This window comes from Phacochoerus africanus, chromosome 9, assembly GCF_016906955.1.
Source record: "Phacochoerus africanus isolate WHEZ1 chromosome 9, ROS_Pafr_v1, whole genome shotgun sequence".
Taxonomy (NCBI): domain Eukaryota; kingdom Metazoa; phylum Chordata; class Mammalia; order Artiodactyla; family Suidae; genus Phacochoerus; species Phacochoerus africanus.
In genome coordinates, this window is record NC_062552.1 from 58,111,406 (window position 1) to 58,128,441 (window position 17,036).

The 17,036-nt window shown below is 33.5% G+C and overlaps 1 protein-coding gene and 1 non-coding gene across 4 annotated transcripts in view; both read right to left on the reverse strand.

Annotated features, from left to right (window-relative positions):
• The window catches only part of SCAPER (S-phase cyclin A associated protein in the ER), a 411,590-nt gene that overhangs the window by 266,852 nt on the left and 127,702 nt on the right, over positions 1 to 17,036 (reverse strand). For all 3 annotated transcript variants that reach the window (XM_047796974.1, XM_047796976.1, XM_047796975.1), the window contains 5 exons: positions 15,326 to 15,481; positions 11,720 to 11,862; positions 5,131 to 5,212; positions 3,498 to 3,650; positions 2,860 to 2,967 (listed from right to left, as the gene is read on the reverse strand). In XM_047796974.1, the coding sequence (XP_047652930.1) occupies positions 2,860 to 2,967; positions 3,498 to 3,650; positions 5,131 to 5,212; positions 11,720 to 11,862; positions 15,326 to 15,481 (642 nt within the window). The remainder of the gene's footprint in view (positions 1 to 2,859; positions 2,968 to 3,497; positions 3,651 to 5,130; positions 5,213 to 11,719; positions 11,863 to 15,325; positions 15,482 to 17,036) is intronic.
• Positions 9,062 to 9,168, reverse strand: LOC125137089 (U6 spliceosomal RNA). The gene has a single exon (XR_007137394.1). It is a non-coding gene; the product is annotated as a U6 spliceosomal RNA (small nuclear RNA).

Consider the following 17,036-nt stretch of genomic DNA (forward strand, 5'->3'; position numbering starts at 1 on the left):
ACCAGTACACAAAATGAATACATAAATCAAATCTCAAACCACAATGGCTAAACAGCAAACCATGGCTTTGATAGTTATAAAATTTAGATAATATTACACATTTTTCAACCAAAGTACAGGAATTAAATATCCTTTCCTTTCTTGCTTTTCTCTTTGAGATAAAAATGCATAAATTTTAGTTTATCTAATAGTAGTGTTCCACAAAATTTTTAAATAATTTTTGTAAATTAAATAAATATAACTTTTTTAAATTAAGAAAACCTAGTTACAAATAATTTTTATAAGAGGAAGACTTTATAATGAGAATAATTAAATTCTAGTTAATGAAGCAATTCAGGACTTTTCCCAAAGTGGAACACACATATACACCACTCTAGTTCTAAACAACAACCTAAAGTAGAGAATGGGGATAAACACATGAATGATTCAAGTAAAAAAAAAAAAAAAATTCATTCTACTCTGTCTTAAAATACTCATACATTTTGAGTAAAAGGTAAAAAATTATTTCAGGCAAACTAAAAAGTGATTAGTTCCATTTTTCATTTCAGTTTTATTAATCATACCTAAAGCCATTCTGTATAACCTTTCAGTTCAACTCAACTCAATGAGTTTTTATTAAATACCTTACTACATGCCAAGCATTATATCAAAAAAGGATATACAGAAATTAAACATTTGAAGACTTCTAATTTCAGCCACAGTGAATCAGCTTAACCTGGAATAATCTTGCCCCCAAAACTGCACAAAAGATGTAAAACACAAAACATCTACTCGAAAGCATTAAAGAGGAGCCAACACAGCCAGGACTTGAGAGACCATGATTCTTCAAAGGAGGAAAGCACATGAGGTGAACTCCACATTCACTCTGGATCTTGCCCTAAGTGCTTACGCCAATTTTTGGCAGAGGATAACAGTGCAAGCTGAAAGTGGCATTCTTACTGAGCTAAGGAGATAAAATTTGGTTTAGAGCTATCAGAGTAGTTGGAACTTGACAGGGAAAAATCCTTAAAAGAACGTAATCATAAAGAAGTGAGCCAAATTAACTATGTGCAATTTCCCCTCAAGCTCTGATCATATCCAGAAACTTAGGAGAAAACGGCAGCTTTGTTCCTCTCCCCAGGTAAGATTTATTAAGAACCAACCACAGAATTACCCCTACTTCCTGAAGGCAGTCAATCCAGAGCAAAGTCTACATCCTTGAAGACTCCCCTCCAAAATTACCTAGCAAAGTTCCAAGTCTTTTCTAACACCTTATTGAGAAACCCCGTAACTTCCTATAGTGTGTGTTTTCCCTTCCTTTAACAAATCAATAAACCTAATTTATTCAACTGGAGTTGTGTTCCTTGATGGTCTCGTCTGGAGGGCACTGGTGAAAAAGCTAAGAAAAAGAATGAACTATATAGCTTCATGTAAACATTAGGAGTCAATCTCCTAGACTTAAGGATGAGTGAAAGAAGCCAGACACAAAAGGTACATACTGTATAATATTATTTATAAGAAGTCCAAGACAGGCAAGTCTAATTGATGATGCCTAGTAGTCAGAGACTAGTTACCTTTTGGGAGCATGACTGAGATGGGGCATGAGAGAACCTTCTGAGATACAAGAAATGATCTATGTCCTGACAATAAATGAAACATTAGTAAAAATTCATTGAGTGACACAATTTAAATTTGTATATTCTGTCAATATATACCATATTTAAAAAAAAAAGGAGTTCCCACTGTGGCTCAGCAGTAACGAACCTGACTAGGATCCATGAGGACATTGATTTGATCCCTGGCCTTGCTCACAGTGGGTTAAGGATCCGGTGTTGCCGTGAGCGGTGGTGTGGGTCACAGACACAGCTTGGATCCTGCATTGCTGAGGCTGTGGCATAGGCAGGAAGCTATAGCTCTAATTCGACCCCTAGCCTGGGAACTGCGATATGCCACAGGTGCGGCCCTAAAAAGAAAAAAAAAAAAAAAGAGTTAATCACACAAGTGCACCTATACACAGTACTGCCCTCAAAGAACCACAACAAGCCTTTCCTGGACATCTTAAGAGAGGCTTGACAAACATGAATTTCTCATCTTTGGGTACTTGTAGAAATTTGCTATCACAAATAAAACCAACAAATTCATAGATTAGTAATGTCATCCACATATCAATAACTGTTGAGTGAAATTTATTTATGAAAATACTTATACAAACCTAAATTCCATGTAAACAGCAATTATAATGCATTCCACAAAATTTCTAAATACTGTACTGATAAAAAATTATCAATTTATATAATTTTTATGGGGGTTCCCATCATGGCTCAGGGGAAACGAATCCGACTAGCATCCATGAGGACACAGGTTCAATCTATGGCCTTGCTCAGTGGGTTAAGGACAGGTGTTGCCATGAGCTGTAGTGTAGGCTGCAGACAGGGTTCAATCCCACACTGTGGCTATGGTGTAGGCAGGCAGCGACAGCTCCGATTCACCCCTAGCCTGGGAACCACCATATGCCACAAGTGCAGCCCTAAAAAAAACAAAAGACCAAAGAAAAAAATATATATATATAATTTTTATATTGTTGTTTTTCAAGAAATGTACAGCATCACTAAATAATTCTTGCTATTAAAATATCAAAATACCCTTAACTTTTCTGCACTCAATTACATAAACAGTATTAAATTACATAAACAGTATTAAATTCTTATTTCTGTCTTATTAAATATATACCAAAATAATAACATCTGTATTTTATATATCATAGTAGTTACTATTAAACACAGCCTTAAATAATAAGTATGTATATGGATTTCTTCGTAATAATAGACAACATAACAGGTACTCAATAAATACATGTAAATGAATGAAAGTAAAGCTTACCACTTCTTCATCGGAAAGTTCCCGCCCTTGTATGCTGCTATTCTCTCTCACAGCTTGCTGGTGTTTCTTCCCTTTAATGTGGCTAAAAAGATACACCTCTGAAGAGATCTAAAAGCATAAAATCAAAGTAATTTAATGAACATATAATTATATCTAATCTTAAATATTACATATTCTATCCAGTATGCTACATGCAAGTTGCAATTACTCTGGCATTTACACATGAGGCTTAAAAATATTTTATTAGAACACAATTCTGAGAATCCTCTAGAAGACACATGGTTTAAAAAGCCATGTCATCAAAGCCAACCTTAACAGGATATCATCTCTTCTAAGCATCAGAGTTCAAGTTTCAGCACTGAAAATGCTTCTTTTGCTGTTGTTGTTCTTAATTCTCCAAAACATTGATTTGGGTTATCATTAAGCAGATGTATACCCATTTTAGCAGCATCCGCATGCTTTGGCCCTTTGCACTGCCCAAAATCCTGACATTATTTTTGTACTACTTACTTTGCATAAAAACCATGAAAGAAATCCACAGTAATTAGCCTTAGCATGACTTTTAAAAGACTGAGAGTTTAATAAATTTTAGTAACAAATTATAATGTATCATCACAATATTGATACTGACAACCTACCAGGACATTGCAGAGAGAACACTGCTTCTTTCTTTCATAAGGGGTCAATTTGGGGGCATAATCAGTATTTGCATGTCGTCCACTGCTTAATTCAGCAGCTTTTTCTTTTCTTTGTTCAATCTGTTCCATGTGCCTTCGAATACTTTCATCATGCTGTAAATGAAGTCAAAGTGTGAGAATATAGATATTTATTCAAGTTATACTGAGAACTTGAAAAAGCAATATTTATATTAAACTTTCTAAAATAATAGAATGTCTTAATTCAATATTAACATGGACAATGAGGAGAAGAATTCACATAAAACCCTTTAATATCTCCTGCATGCATCATAACATGTCCTAAAGTATGCCCCATGGAATATTAATGAGTGTTTTGTAGAAGAGATTCTATAATGAATTTAGAAAATTCTAAGTTATAATTGGTTCCAAAATAAATTTGGAAAATTATCAAGTTAAAGCTAAAAAGGTTTTTAACCCAGATGATTACAGAGCCTCTAGCTTATCACCGTGCACTGTAACTTATTAAAGCTAGCTTATACTGAGTGACATTCTACACACTTATTTGACTAAAACATTCTTTTGAGAAGCACTTCCTGAAATACACTATGGGAAATGCTGACACACAGGTAAAGGCCAAGCTTATCCTCATAGCAGACAAGGCCCGTAATGACACAGACCTCTACCCACATCAGCTCCAGTGACTTCCCAGAAAACAAACAAAAAAATAAATTAACCAAAAAAACACTATTTCAGATTTCTGACTTCATGCTCATACCATTTCATATGGCTGGATGCTAACCCACCCATATACCTATTCAACTCTTCTTTCTTTCAAAATTCGGCTCAGATTTTACCCTCTAAAATTACTTCCCTGACTTCTGAAACCCTTTACATTAGACTTAGTATCCTCCTCTGTACTTCCATAGCACTCCAAGTATACCTCCAACCATAGGGAAATTATCTCACACTAGATTGTGTGTTTCTTGAAATACTCAGAACCATGTACTACTCATCTCTGTATCCCCATGTCTACCACAAGGCTCAATAAATATTTGTTGCATTAAATTTAAATAAATTATAAAGTTATAGGATTATATAAATAGTAAAACATAGTTCTCTACCCTATGGAATTTACTATCTCTGTGAAAAGCCAACACATATAATAATAGTTATGATACACTGTGAAACATTTATACTGCTAAAAACTAACATACTAATGGTAAAGATTTTCTAGAAAATATCGATTTGTCATATCTCCCAAGCTACAACTGAGCAACTGTAAAATTTATAAGCACTGAAATAATCACCTTTTAGTTTATTTATAAGTAATTGGAAGTCTATGAATATCAGAAGCCTAGCAGTAATGTCTTCAAGTCATTAACATATTGCTTAGTAAAACCAAGAGATGCTAAAAGTCTTTTATATTTTTCCCTCAATTGCTTAATCTTATTAATTTCAATTTTCAGTCAATTTAGTTGGAAATGATCATAGCCAAACAATATGTCTTATTATATGCATATTAAAAATGCAAATTACTTCAATTTTATGTAATTAACTAAATAGATAAAATTTTAATCTCATGCTACATTAAAATAGCTCTAAAATTTCAAACTAAAATATATAATATCCCTACTTTGAGCTGAATTTTTTTCTGCAGCTCTTCCATAGCTTCTTGTTGAGCAGCTGTGAGTGCTGCCAAACGTTCTTCCCTGTCTCTGTAAGAAGACAGTAAAAATTATAAACTCAACAGCTTGAAGTAACAAATTTCATGAGGTTAAAAAATGCAACTAGGAAACACAGGCTAAAGAGTGTTTTTTTAGGAGTTCCTGTTGTGGCTCAGGGGTTAAGAACCCAGCTAGTATCCATGAGGACAGGGGTTCGATCCCTGGCTTTGCTCAGTGAGTTAAGGATCCAGTGTTGCTGTGACTGTGGTATAGGCCGGCAGCTGTAGCTCCAATTTGACCCCTAGACTGGGAACTTCCATATGTCGCAAGTTTGGCCCTAAAAAGCAAAAAAAGGGGGGCTTAAAATTATTTTTTCTTAATGCCTATTAGGTCTCAGATATGTTACTGCTCATTAAATGTTTAAGAAGCAACAGGCATTATTAGGTATACAAATAGGTTTCTGGACCCAGGAATGGGTTTAAATAGTAGCTCTGGGACTATCATTTAAACACTGCAGTTTGAAAACATGCATTTATCTCTTTTCCCCTCTAAAATCCTATAAAACAACATGAATGGGATAGAAAAGGCAAAAATTCACAAAGACAAAGAAAACAGGACAGGAAAAAAATCACAAACAAATTACGAGACATACAAAGGATGCCGATGATCAGGAAAAAAGCAGTCAGCTGAAACTATGTCTGATTGAGACCATATGTTGGATTCAGTAGACAAGGACTACAAAACAGTATTATAAATATAAGAACTAAAATAAATTATGCCAAAATAAGGAAAAAATCACAATAATTCAACAAATAAGGAATCTCAACAGAGAAGGAGAAACAACTTTTTAAAAACTTTCCAACAAAAGGAACTACAAATCCTTAAATCGCTAATTCTAGAGGTGGAGCAGGGAAAATATGAGATGAATCTGAAGCCAAAAAGAAAGGAAGTACTCAAAAAACAAAATAATGAGGTATGTCAAAAGGAAAAAGAGGTCAAATGAAAAAGCTCCCAATGTCTAAAGCTGAAACTATCTGAACAAAAAAATAAATACCATAATACTGGCTAAAAACCAAAGTATAAAACAAATGTAAATGAGTCCATGTTGACACAAAAAATGTATTTAATAAATACATAAATGGTTTTACGTATTTACAGAAGAACTGTAAATAATTTACATAGGAATTCTTCTCTTTAGCATAGTCCATGCTTAGTGGTTTGCTTCCAAGAGGGGAAGGGAATTCTTCTATTATACAGTGAAGAAAGCTGACAAATACTACTTACCTAGGTGATCAAAGTTAACAAAATCAGTGATAAGTCAAGATGATAGTATGAACCTTAGACATTTTTTAAACGTTTATTCATATTCACCTCTGTGGTCTTCCTCCCAAAACCCATAACCTTATCAATCTAACCATGAGAAAAACAAGATATAAATCCAAAATAAGGAAATGTCTAAAAAATACCTGACCACTACTCTAAATTGTCAAGGTCATCAAAACTATGGAAAGAATGAGAAACTGTTACACTCAAAAGAACCTGAAGAAAAATGACAATTAAATATCTGAAGAAATAATGGCCAAACACTTCACAAATTAGATGAAAAACAATGTACAGAGTAGGATAACCATAAAGAGAATCTACCTAGACAATTCAGAGTCAAACTGGTGAAAAACAAAGACAAAAAGAAAATTTTGAAAACAGGAAAAAAAACAACTTAACATATATACAGAGGAAAAACAGTATGATTAATGGCCGATTTTTCATCAGAAACAACAGAAGTAAGAAGATTCAAAGTACTGAAAGAAAAACCAAAAATTCTATATCCATCACAACTACCATTCAAAATAAAGGCAAAATAAAAATATCCCCAGATAAGCAAATATCAAGATAACTTAATGAAAGCAAACCTCTATTACAAGAAATACTGAAGGAAGTCCATCGAGCTAAAAAGAAATAATGCCAAAAGGGAACTTGAATCCACAGAAATACACCAGAAATGATAAATATGTGGATAAACATAAAAAATGTACAAATATATTTTCTTCTAATTTCTTTGAAAGATGTGGGACTGAACAAAGAAATAATCATAACACTATTATTGAGTTTATGTCATATATAGATATAATAACGTGATAATAACATTAGAAGAAGAAAAAGGCACGGTGCTATATTGGAATAAAATTGTTCTATTTCACCAAAATTAAGTTTAACCTGAAGTAGTTGGGATAAGCCATGATGAATGTTGTAATAAATAAGGCAACCACTAAGCAAATAACTAAAATAATACAGTTTTTAAAATCAAATTTAAATGATGCACTAAAAAGTATTGGCTTAGCAAAAAAAGAGGACAGTAAGGGAGTAAAAACAAATTGAGACATGGAAAACAAGTGTCTAAATGACAGATATAAGTTCAGTCATATCAATAAATTTCATTACACAATAGTAATGATGGAGTAAGAACAGACATATAGATATCAATAGAACAGAATAGAATCCAGAAATAAACCCTTATGCCTATGTTTAACTGACCATGAACATGAAGCAAGGCAATTTAATGGTTAAAAGCTAATCTTTTCAATAAAGAGTGCTGTGATAAATGAATATCTGTATGAAAATAAATAAATATGGATTTTTTTGTTTCACACCCTATATAAAAGTTATCTTTAAAAAAATTAAAACCCTGGCATTGTGAGAGATAGCAAGGTCGATGCCCGCATCCTCCACCAAAAAAAAAAAAAAAAAAAAAAATTAGAAATAAAATTAACTAAGAATAAAAAGACTTACAAACCGAAAATTACAAATTTCTGCTGAAAGAAATTGAAGAAGATACAGAAAAATGAATAGGAAGAATTCATATTGTTAAGATGTCAATACCACTTAAAGAAAGCTACAGGTTCAATGTACTCTCTATCAGTTTCAAGGATTTTTTGTTGTTGAAATGGAAAAAAGAAAAATCTATCCTAAAGTTCATGTGGAAAAGACTGAAGTTGGACCATTATCTTATACTAAATACAAAAATCAATTCAAAATGGATCTAAGACCTAAATATAAGATCTAAAACTGGATTTGGCAATAATGTCTTGGATATATCATCCAAAGTATAAGCAACAAAAGAAAACAGATACACTGGACTACATCAAAATTAAAAACTTTTGTAGACTATCAATAGAGTGCAAAAGCAATCCACAGAATGGGAGAAAATATTTGGGTCATATCCAAAATATATAAAGAGTCTCCTACAATTCAACAACAAGAAAAAAATCTGACTTAAAAATGGGCAAAGGATTTATATAAATATTTATATAAATATTTCTCCAAAGAATATATACAATGGCCAACAATAAGATTCTCTAAGTTCCTATCATGACTCAACGGTAATGAACCCAACTAGAATCCATGAGGACATGGGTGTGATCCCCGGCCTCACTCAATGGGTTGAGGATCCAGCATTGCTGTGAGCTGTGGTGAAGGTCACAGACAAGGCTTGGAACCCATGTTGCTGTGCCTGTGGTGTAGGCCGGCAGCTGCAGCTCCAATTTGAACCTCAGCCTGGGAACTTCCATATGCCACGGGTGCGGTCCTAAAAAAGAAAGAAAAAAAAAAAAGATCCTCAGTATCACTAATCATTACAGAAATGCAAATCAAAACCATACTAAGATACCACTTCATAACCCATTAGGATGGCTATTACATGTTTTTTAAAAAAAAATTTTTTTTGGCAATCAGAAATCTTTTATTTCTTTAAAAGATTTTTATTTTTACCATGATAATTGGTTTACAGTGTTCTGTCAATTTTCTACTGTATGACAAAGTGACCCAGTCACACAAACATATATACATTATTTTTCTCACATCATCCTCCATCATGCTCCATTACAAGTGACTAGATATAGTTCCCCAAACATAGAACGCTTCATGAATTTGCGTGTCATCCTCGTGTAGAAGCCATGTTAATCTTCTCCGTATCATTCCAATTTTAGCATATGTGCTGCCAAAGCGAGCACACATATTTTCAAAAAAATAAGCATTGTTGGGAATGTACATAAACTGGAACTTTTGCACTGTTAGTGAGAATGTAAAATGGAGCAGCTGCTACAGAAAAAAGTACAGCATTCTTCAAAATATTGAAAATAAATTTACCATGTGATTTAGCAATTCTACTTCTAGCTACCTATATACTCAAAAGAATTAACAGCAGGAACTTGAGCAAGTATTTGTACACCTGTGTTTACATAAGCAGCATTATTCACTATAGCCAAAAGGTGGAAGAAATCCAAGTATCCATTCAAAATGAAGAGATAAGAATAATATAGTATATATACACAATGAAATATTATTCAGCCTTGAAAAGGAAATTCTGACATATCCTGCAACATGGATCACCCTTAAAAACACTATGCTAAGTGAAATAAGCCAGTCACAAAAGACAAATAGTGCATGATTCCACTTAAATGAATTATCCAGAATAATCAAATTTATAGACAGATAAAATGGTCAATGCCAGACATCAATCTCTGGAGAAAGGACGGAGTGTGGAGGTACTGTTTAATAGATACAGAGTTTCAGTTTTGCAAGATAAAAGAGTTCTGGATATGGATGGTGTTGATGGTGGTACAACAATGTGAATATACCTAATGCCAATGAACTGTAAACTTAAAAATGGTAAATTTTTACGTTAAGTATATTTTACCACAATAAAAAGGAATATATACAAAAGCTGTTTATAGAACAAAGTTAAAACTTTATACAGACAGTTATAAACACCTAAATAAGTGGAAAAAAACAATTAGTAGTATGTTCATAAATTGGAAGACTCAATTTCAAAAATATCTATCTCCCCACATTATAGAGCCAATGCAATGCCAAGAAAAATTTTGACAGTTGATTTTTTGTATAGGATTGGGCAAGCTGATACTAAAACTAAGGTTGATATACAAAAGGGCCAAGAAACTCCTAATAAAAAATAAAGTGAGGGATTACCATGAATTTTGTAAAACTTTGGTAATTAAGGCAAAGGATACAAAAAAATGACCACTGGACAAGCATATAGAGCCTATAAACAGACACACACACATGGAAACTTAACTTGTATTAGAAAGCTTTATAGATCATTAAGAAATCGATAAAAGCGCAGTTTCTTACTCCACTTTTCAGTAAGAAAACTGCAATAAAGTGTGTTAGAACAACAGCGTATCCCCATGGAAAAAAATGAAATTGGATTCCTACCTCAAATCATACAATAAAATCAGTTTTAAGTAGATAAAGACTTCACTATTAAAGAAAAACTATAACATTTTGAAGAATTTCTTATGACACAGGATATGAAAGGATTTCATAAACAAGATCAAAGAGCACAAATCACAAAGTTTATTCAGTTTTACTACACCACAATCAAGAGTTTGTTAATGAAAACAGATCCTAGAGAGAATGAAAAGGCAAGCCACACCCTACAGAAATATCTGTAATATACATATCTGATAGATAATTAACATCTAGTAAAATAATTCTTAAACATTAAAGAAATAAGGATCCCAAGAGAGAAATGACAAAAAGCTTGAATAGGTACTTTACATGAAAAAAACCTGAGTAGCTGACAAGCATGCAAAAGTTGCTTAGCCTTACCATTAACTGTGGACAAGTAGAAAAGCAAAGGAAAACTACTAAGAGCTATCTTCTCACATCCATCAAATCTGCTACACAGTTAAGAGGTCAGAAAAAAAATCACATGTCAGCAAGGTGTACACCAACCAAAAGGGACTTGGGTTTGGCCAATTTCTTTCCTGTGTCTCTGTATCTTAAACAAATGATTTTAAAAGGTAGGGATGGCTTAGTATCATTTATCATAATCAGAGTGGCAACATGCTGACCGTCAGACTCTTTCAATCAAAAGACCACCACGGTGGCTCTTGTGACTTAGCCTTTGATGCATGACCATGTCCAAGCCTGGTACTATAACTTAGAACTTTTGCTCCCAATATTTTCCTTAAAATTTATTTTGCTTAACTTAGCCAGAATCAAATTCTCTTTCTTGCAACCAAAATGTATTGAAATATCAAGTTTCCCATCCAACAGAAATGTTCAAAAGGCTTCCATTTTGGTACAAGGTCTTAATTCCTGGAAATCAAAATTTAGTACAACAATTCTGCATATCTGACTATTTCTAAAAAAAAAAATCTACATGACAGCAAATAGCTTTAAGACGATTTGCGGGAGTTCCTACTGTGGTGGAACAGAAACAAATCCAGCTAGTATCTGTGAGGATGTGGGTTCAATCCCTGGCCTCACTCAGTGGGTCAGGGATCTGGCATTGCCGTGAACTGTGGTGTAGGTCACAGACACAGCTCAGAGCCCACGTTGCTATGGCTGTGGCATAGGCCAGCCACTGTAGCTCCGATTGGACCCCTAGCCTGGGAACCTCCATATGCTTTGGGTGCAGTCCTAAAAAGCAAAAAAAAAAAAAAAAGGAAAGACAGCAAGAAAGAAAAAAAAAGACTTGATTTGAATATGCGCTCAATGTAAAATATTCATCAAGATCAAAATTAAAAAGTGAAGTACCTAGCTCTTTCCCGGGCTGCATCTTCACGGGCTTTCTCCTTTTCTTGCCTCTGTTGTTCAATTCGGGCTTCCTGTTCTTTCCTCTTCATTAACAATTCTTCTACACGGGCCTGCCGTTCTGCTTCTAGAGCTCTCTTACGTTCCTATTGCAGAAATATTTTAAAAGACTAAGTATCGTCTTTACATTCTGATATACCATTCATGAACTGGTTATAGCTATTTATTACTAAGAATAATATGTATTTAACTTGTTTAGCTATATAATATCTCAAAAACTCAAGGGTAAAAAACAAACGAATCTGGTATAGGAATTTTCTCTAATAAAAAACATAAACAAAAGTTTTAAACTCAAATTTATTTGAAGTTTTTAAAAAAATCTACATTATGTCTGAAAACATAAGGTTCAAAATAAAATGCAAAAGGCTTAGGAATATTTTTAAGATCAAAATCCTGAGGAATATGCTTTTAAAAATTATAAATTGATTTTAAAAGTGAAATAAATTAATATTATATAAAAATAATTATGTATATGTGAAATGTAGCTAGGTTGTATGCATAAATGTCAATTTGCTGATTATTTTTATGGATGTAAGAAATATTCCAATATTGTACTAACAGAAATAACTGGACTTCAAAAAATAACCAATCTTCTAATTTCTGTTTTTAATGAGTAGAAAAGAAAATAGTAATTGTATAGCTAATAAGCAAAATTAGTAAATTCCATTAGTATTTTCCTTTCTAAAATTTAAGTTTCCTAAAGATAGGAAAATTTGTACCCCACCACAGCATCTTGTACAGATAAACAAACATCTGTTAAATGAATGAAGCATAGCTTTATAAAATAATATTATAAATCTATATGCTTACAAATAAATATATAAACCTACAGCAAATGAACTGGGATGATTATCTAATTTTCAAGCCATCTGAAGCCTCTCAGACTCCCATGCACTGTATTTCAAAGTCAAGGTTGTGTTTATGGCAGCCTAAGAAAAGATTCTGCAACCCCCCCACACACACACCTTTATGCCTACAAAACAAAAGATTAGGTCAACAGGACAAGGCAGAGTATCTAAGGAAACTGAGCTTAAAACTAACCCATTGATAATTTATATAACAAAAATGGCAAACTGAGAATACATGATGGCAGCATTAACTTAGTATTTTGCTTACAAAAAACAAGAATCACCATTGCCTTTAACGATTAATTTATGGGAATGTTTCAAGAGTAAAAGTAAGGCAGATGGAGCGCCTTTGAATCCTTTAAGTTAGGACCTTACTATCATTGTATTTACAAAATGCTTGGCATTAGTGCCTTGTACATACTGTAAGTTCAAAATTGTTTTAGTTTTATATATATGTTATATACTACCAATGGATTTTTTTCTAATATCAGTATACCTCAAATATATATAGGCTTTAAATTTTTCTCTGAAAATTAAATCCATAGGAAATTTCTACATTTTTAAAGGAAAAGGAATTCTGAGTAGTCAAAACAATTTTTAAGTGTTAGTGAGAACAGAAAACTTCTTACTACTTTCAGAAAAGAACTGCTTTCTTTTAAGCCTTAATAAATTTTCCAAATTATGCAATGAGTCATTATTTTCAAACAGAAGATAACTATTATATTTCAAATCTCCAAATTTGTAAAATAAATACATAAAAATTAAATGTCTATTCGAAAATACACACTATTAGTCATATATTTCCAAAAAAAAAAAAAAAAAAACCAAGTAAGAAAGGTCCTCTCTTCCAGAGAACTTGCCCTGATATTCCCCTCCCACCAACAGAGCTAATTATCCCCTCCCATAATAGCCCTGTAGTTTATACAGGCTTCTACTACACTTTCACACTGTGTTATATTTTTTATCATAAAGGCAAATATCCTGTCTTATTTACCTCTGAATAATCAATGTCTGTTGGTTGCTCAAAAATAACATACAATTTTTGAAATTTTTTTTCTTATTTTGGCTGTACTTGTAGCATATGAAAATTCCCAGGCCAGGGATTGAATCTGAGCCATAGCTGCGACCTATGCCACAGCTATGGCAATGACAGATCCTTTAGTCCACTGCACAGGGCAGGAGACTGAACCAATACCTCCCCAGGGACCTAAGCCACTGAAGTCAGATTCTTAACCCACTGTGCCACAGCAGGGACTCTTGAAACAATTATTTTTATAAAATAAATGGTCCCACTGCAGAAAAAGAAACAGCAGTAAAGCTGAAGGAATGGCTGAAACTAAAAATATAAATATCCTATTTCATATACTCATTTAAGAATATGAGTTAGAGAATAACTAATTGCAAATGATAAAAATGAAATTTTTTACTGCTCCTTTGAGAAATAAAGCTCAAGTTTCTCTAACAGTAGCATCCTGTATTTTTAAACATTAAGTTAGCTTGGCACTCAGATTAAAACCAGACCCTGAACTTTAATCAAATAGAGATTGGGGCAAATATGGGATTGCTTGCTGGTGCACAAAAATAGCATAAAGTAACCAAGAAACTCTAAAAATGTATTGCTACTCTAATTTCCTAAAACTACCAGTGACATGAAGAAGCATGAAATATTAATAACATTCCTAATTTTTAACATAACAATGAAGCTCTTCATGGTCAGATCCCCAGCTACATGCAGTACTTGCCCACATCTTCTTCTGCAGAGAATGCCTATTTCTCATCATTTGCATGTCTCATTTTTTAATATGTAGTTGAGGCACCACCTCCTCCAGGAAACTTTTCCTGACTTTCTCATGTCTTTGGCACTCTTGATTTGAGTAAAGTGTTCTCCTTTGTGCTTCCCAAACTGCCTTTACTATTACATTTATCCTAATGGGTTGAGTTTTGTTTACATTTATGTCTCCCCATTGAGAACAAGGATGTATCTTTTTCATGTCTTTGAGCAAAGCACAACATATATAGTAGTGACTCAGTAGATGATCACTAAATGAATAGGTAAATATTAATCATAATAGATAAAGTATGTCTGCATTTATATTTGAATACTGCAAATGTTGTTCTCTACATCAAAAATGTCAGATCCTAAGAGCCTTATTGTACGGGCAAGGCTGATCTAAAACAGTTTCTTCTGAGAAAGATCTAAAAAATGTTTTAAAACATTGCAACAGCATCCATCTTTCTTCCCATCCTGAAAATGATAGCTAACTTAGGATATGCTACAGAGGTTAAAGTACCTGGTGACAATGCTCAATATATGACAGGTGCTCCTTGCCATAGCATAAAGACTGCCCAGTTCTTTAAGGTTATATATATACACTGGTTGAAAATTCATTTTTCATGGAAGGAAAGGACATACTCTTGCCCAACCCAATTAGAAAAGAATAGATAATAATCTGTCCAGAGCAATTTAGTCCTTCATTTGGTTGAGACTAGAGATTCAAATTGACAAAAACACTGATAACCTTATCTAAAAGACTACACACTCTTTTGGCAATAGGATTTAACACTTACAAATAGTGCTATACTAAACCATGCAGCCTTGGGGACAGAGGTTACGTCTTACTGCTTTTTCTATCCTCAGCACCTAGCTCAGACCACAGGAAATGGAAGGTGCACAATAAAAGCTTGCTGAGTAAAATTCTACCTGAACAGCTTCATCACGTGCTTGCTTTTCTTCCTGTCTGCGCTGACGCTCTTCTTGTAGTTCATTAAGCCTCTGCTCATATTCCTTCAATTTTGATAAAACATCATGGCGCTTGTTCTGTGCTTCAAGGGTATTTATAAAGGCAATTTCATTTACCTTTAATAAAAAAAACAGAGAAAGTGAGTTTCAAATCAAGTTAATTCTAAGGCACATGACAAAAATAAGAAACTTAATCTTTACGTAGTAATATAAACCAGTGGTAAGGCATAGAATTAAAAGATGAATGGCTTCTAGTCTTTTCTTTCTTTCTTTCTTTTTTTTTTTTTTTTGTTGTTGTTGTTGTTGTTGTTGCTATTTCTTGGGCCGCTCCCACGGCATATGGAGGTTCCCAGGCTAGGGGTTGAATCGGAGCTGTAGCCACCGGCCTACGCCAGAGCCACAGCAACGCGGGATCCGAGCCGCATCTGCAACCTACACCACAGCTCACGGCAATGGCGGATCGTTAACCCACTGAGCAAGGGCAGGGACCGAACCCGCAACCTCATGGTTCCTAGTCGGATTCGTTAACCACTGCACCACGACGGGAACTCCAGTCTTTTCTTTCAATAATATTCCAAAAGTGGATAATAATCCAATGTACATGGCAAACCCATAGGACTTAGTAAGAAATGATTTAGAGTAAATAAAGGTCTGCCATTGAAATACTTTTAAGAGACAAAGTAAAATTCTTACAGAAATCATTCTATAAAGTTCGACTTAATACCACCGTAATTTGCAATTATACAAATTATATTCATATTTAAGTAGGTATGTACATTATTCTAATGAGTTGTAAATGACAAAACTTAAATCATTTTTCTTCAACATACACCAAATGAGTGAAAATTAGGTACCAGGTTCTGAAATGCATCCTCAACTTCACATATATCGATGCCTAACAGTCAAGTTTTGCTAAAGACTACAGTTTTTATGAGTAAATTATAGCTAATGATAAAATGCCGTAACATCTCATTTGGGTTCAAATTTCTCATTCTTGAAATCCAGAAGAAGAGCATGTTACAGCTGAAAAGGTAAAGTGAAACAGGGAAGTAAATACTGGAGCTGACTTCAGTCTGACAGAAGTATAGACCAGGCATAGACCAGGAATCCACACTGGATGAAATAAAACCTATCACTAGATATGTTACAAATCTCAAATGAGAACATTTGAATACAGTTCCAACAAAGATTTCTCAATCACTTTGCCATACAGCCACTTTCATAAGTAAATTAATAATCATTTTCAAATTGTACTTAAAGTATAAGACAAACAATTATGCTCAAGAAAAGGTAAATCATACTGTATCAAGCCTTACATGTTAAGCAAAATCAAGATGAAAGGAAAATGTAAGGGGACCTAAGGCTTTAGACAAAACAAATAAAATATGAAATTCAGAGGGAAGAAGGTACAAAAAGTGAAATAAATCCAGCCTGTGATGTTGGTCAAATGGTACAAAGTTTAAGTTACACAAATTGAGTGTCTGGAGATATAATATTCAGCATGATGATAATAGTTAACAATACTGTATTCTTGCAATTTGTTAAAAAGATAGCTTTTAAATCTGTGCAGGTGCACACACACACCCATACACACAGAGTAAGTAGGGGTTACAGATATTTTAATTAGCTGGATTGTAGTGACTATCCCACAATGTATATGTATACCAAAACA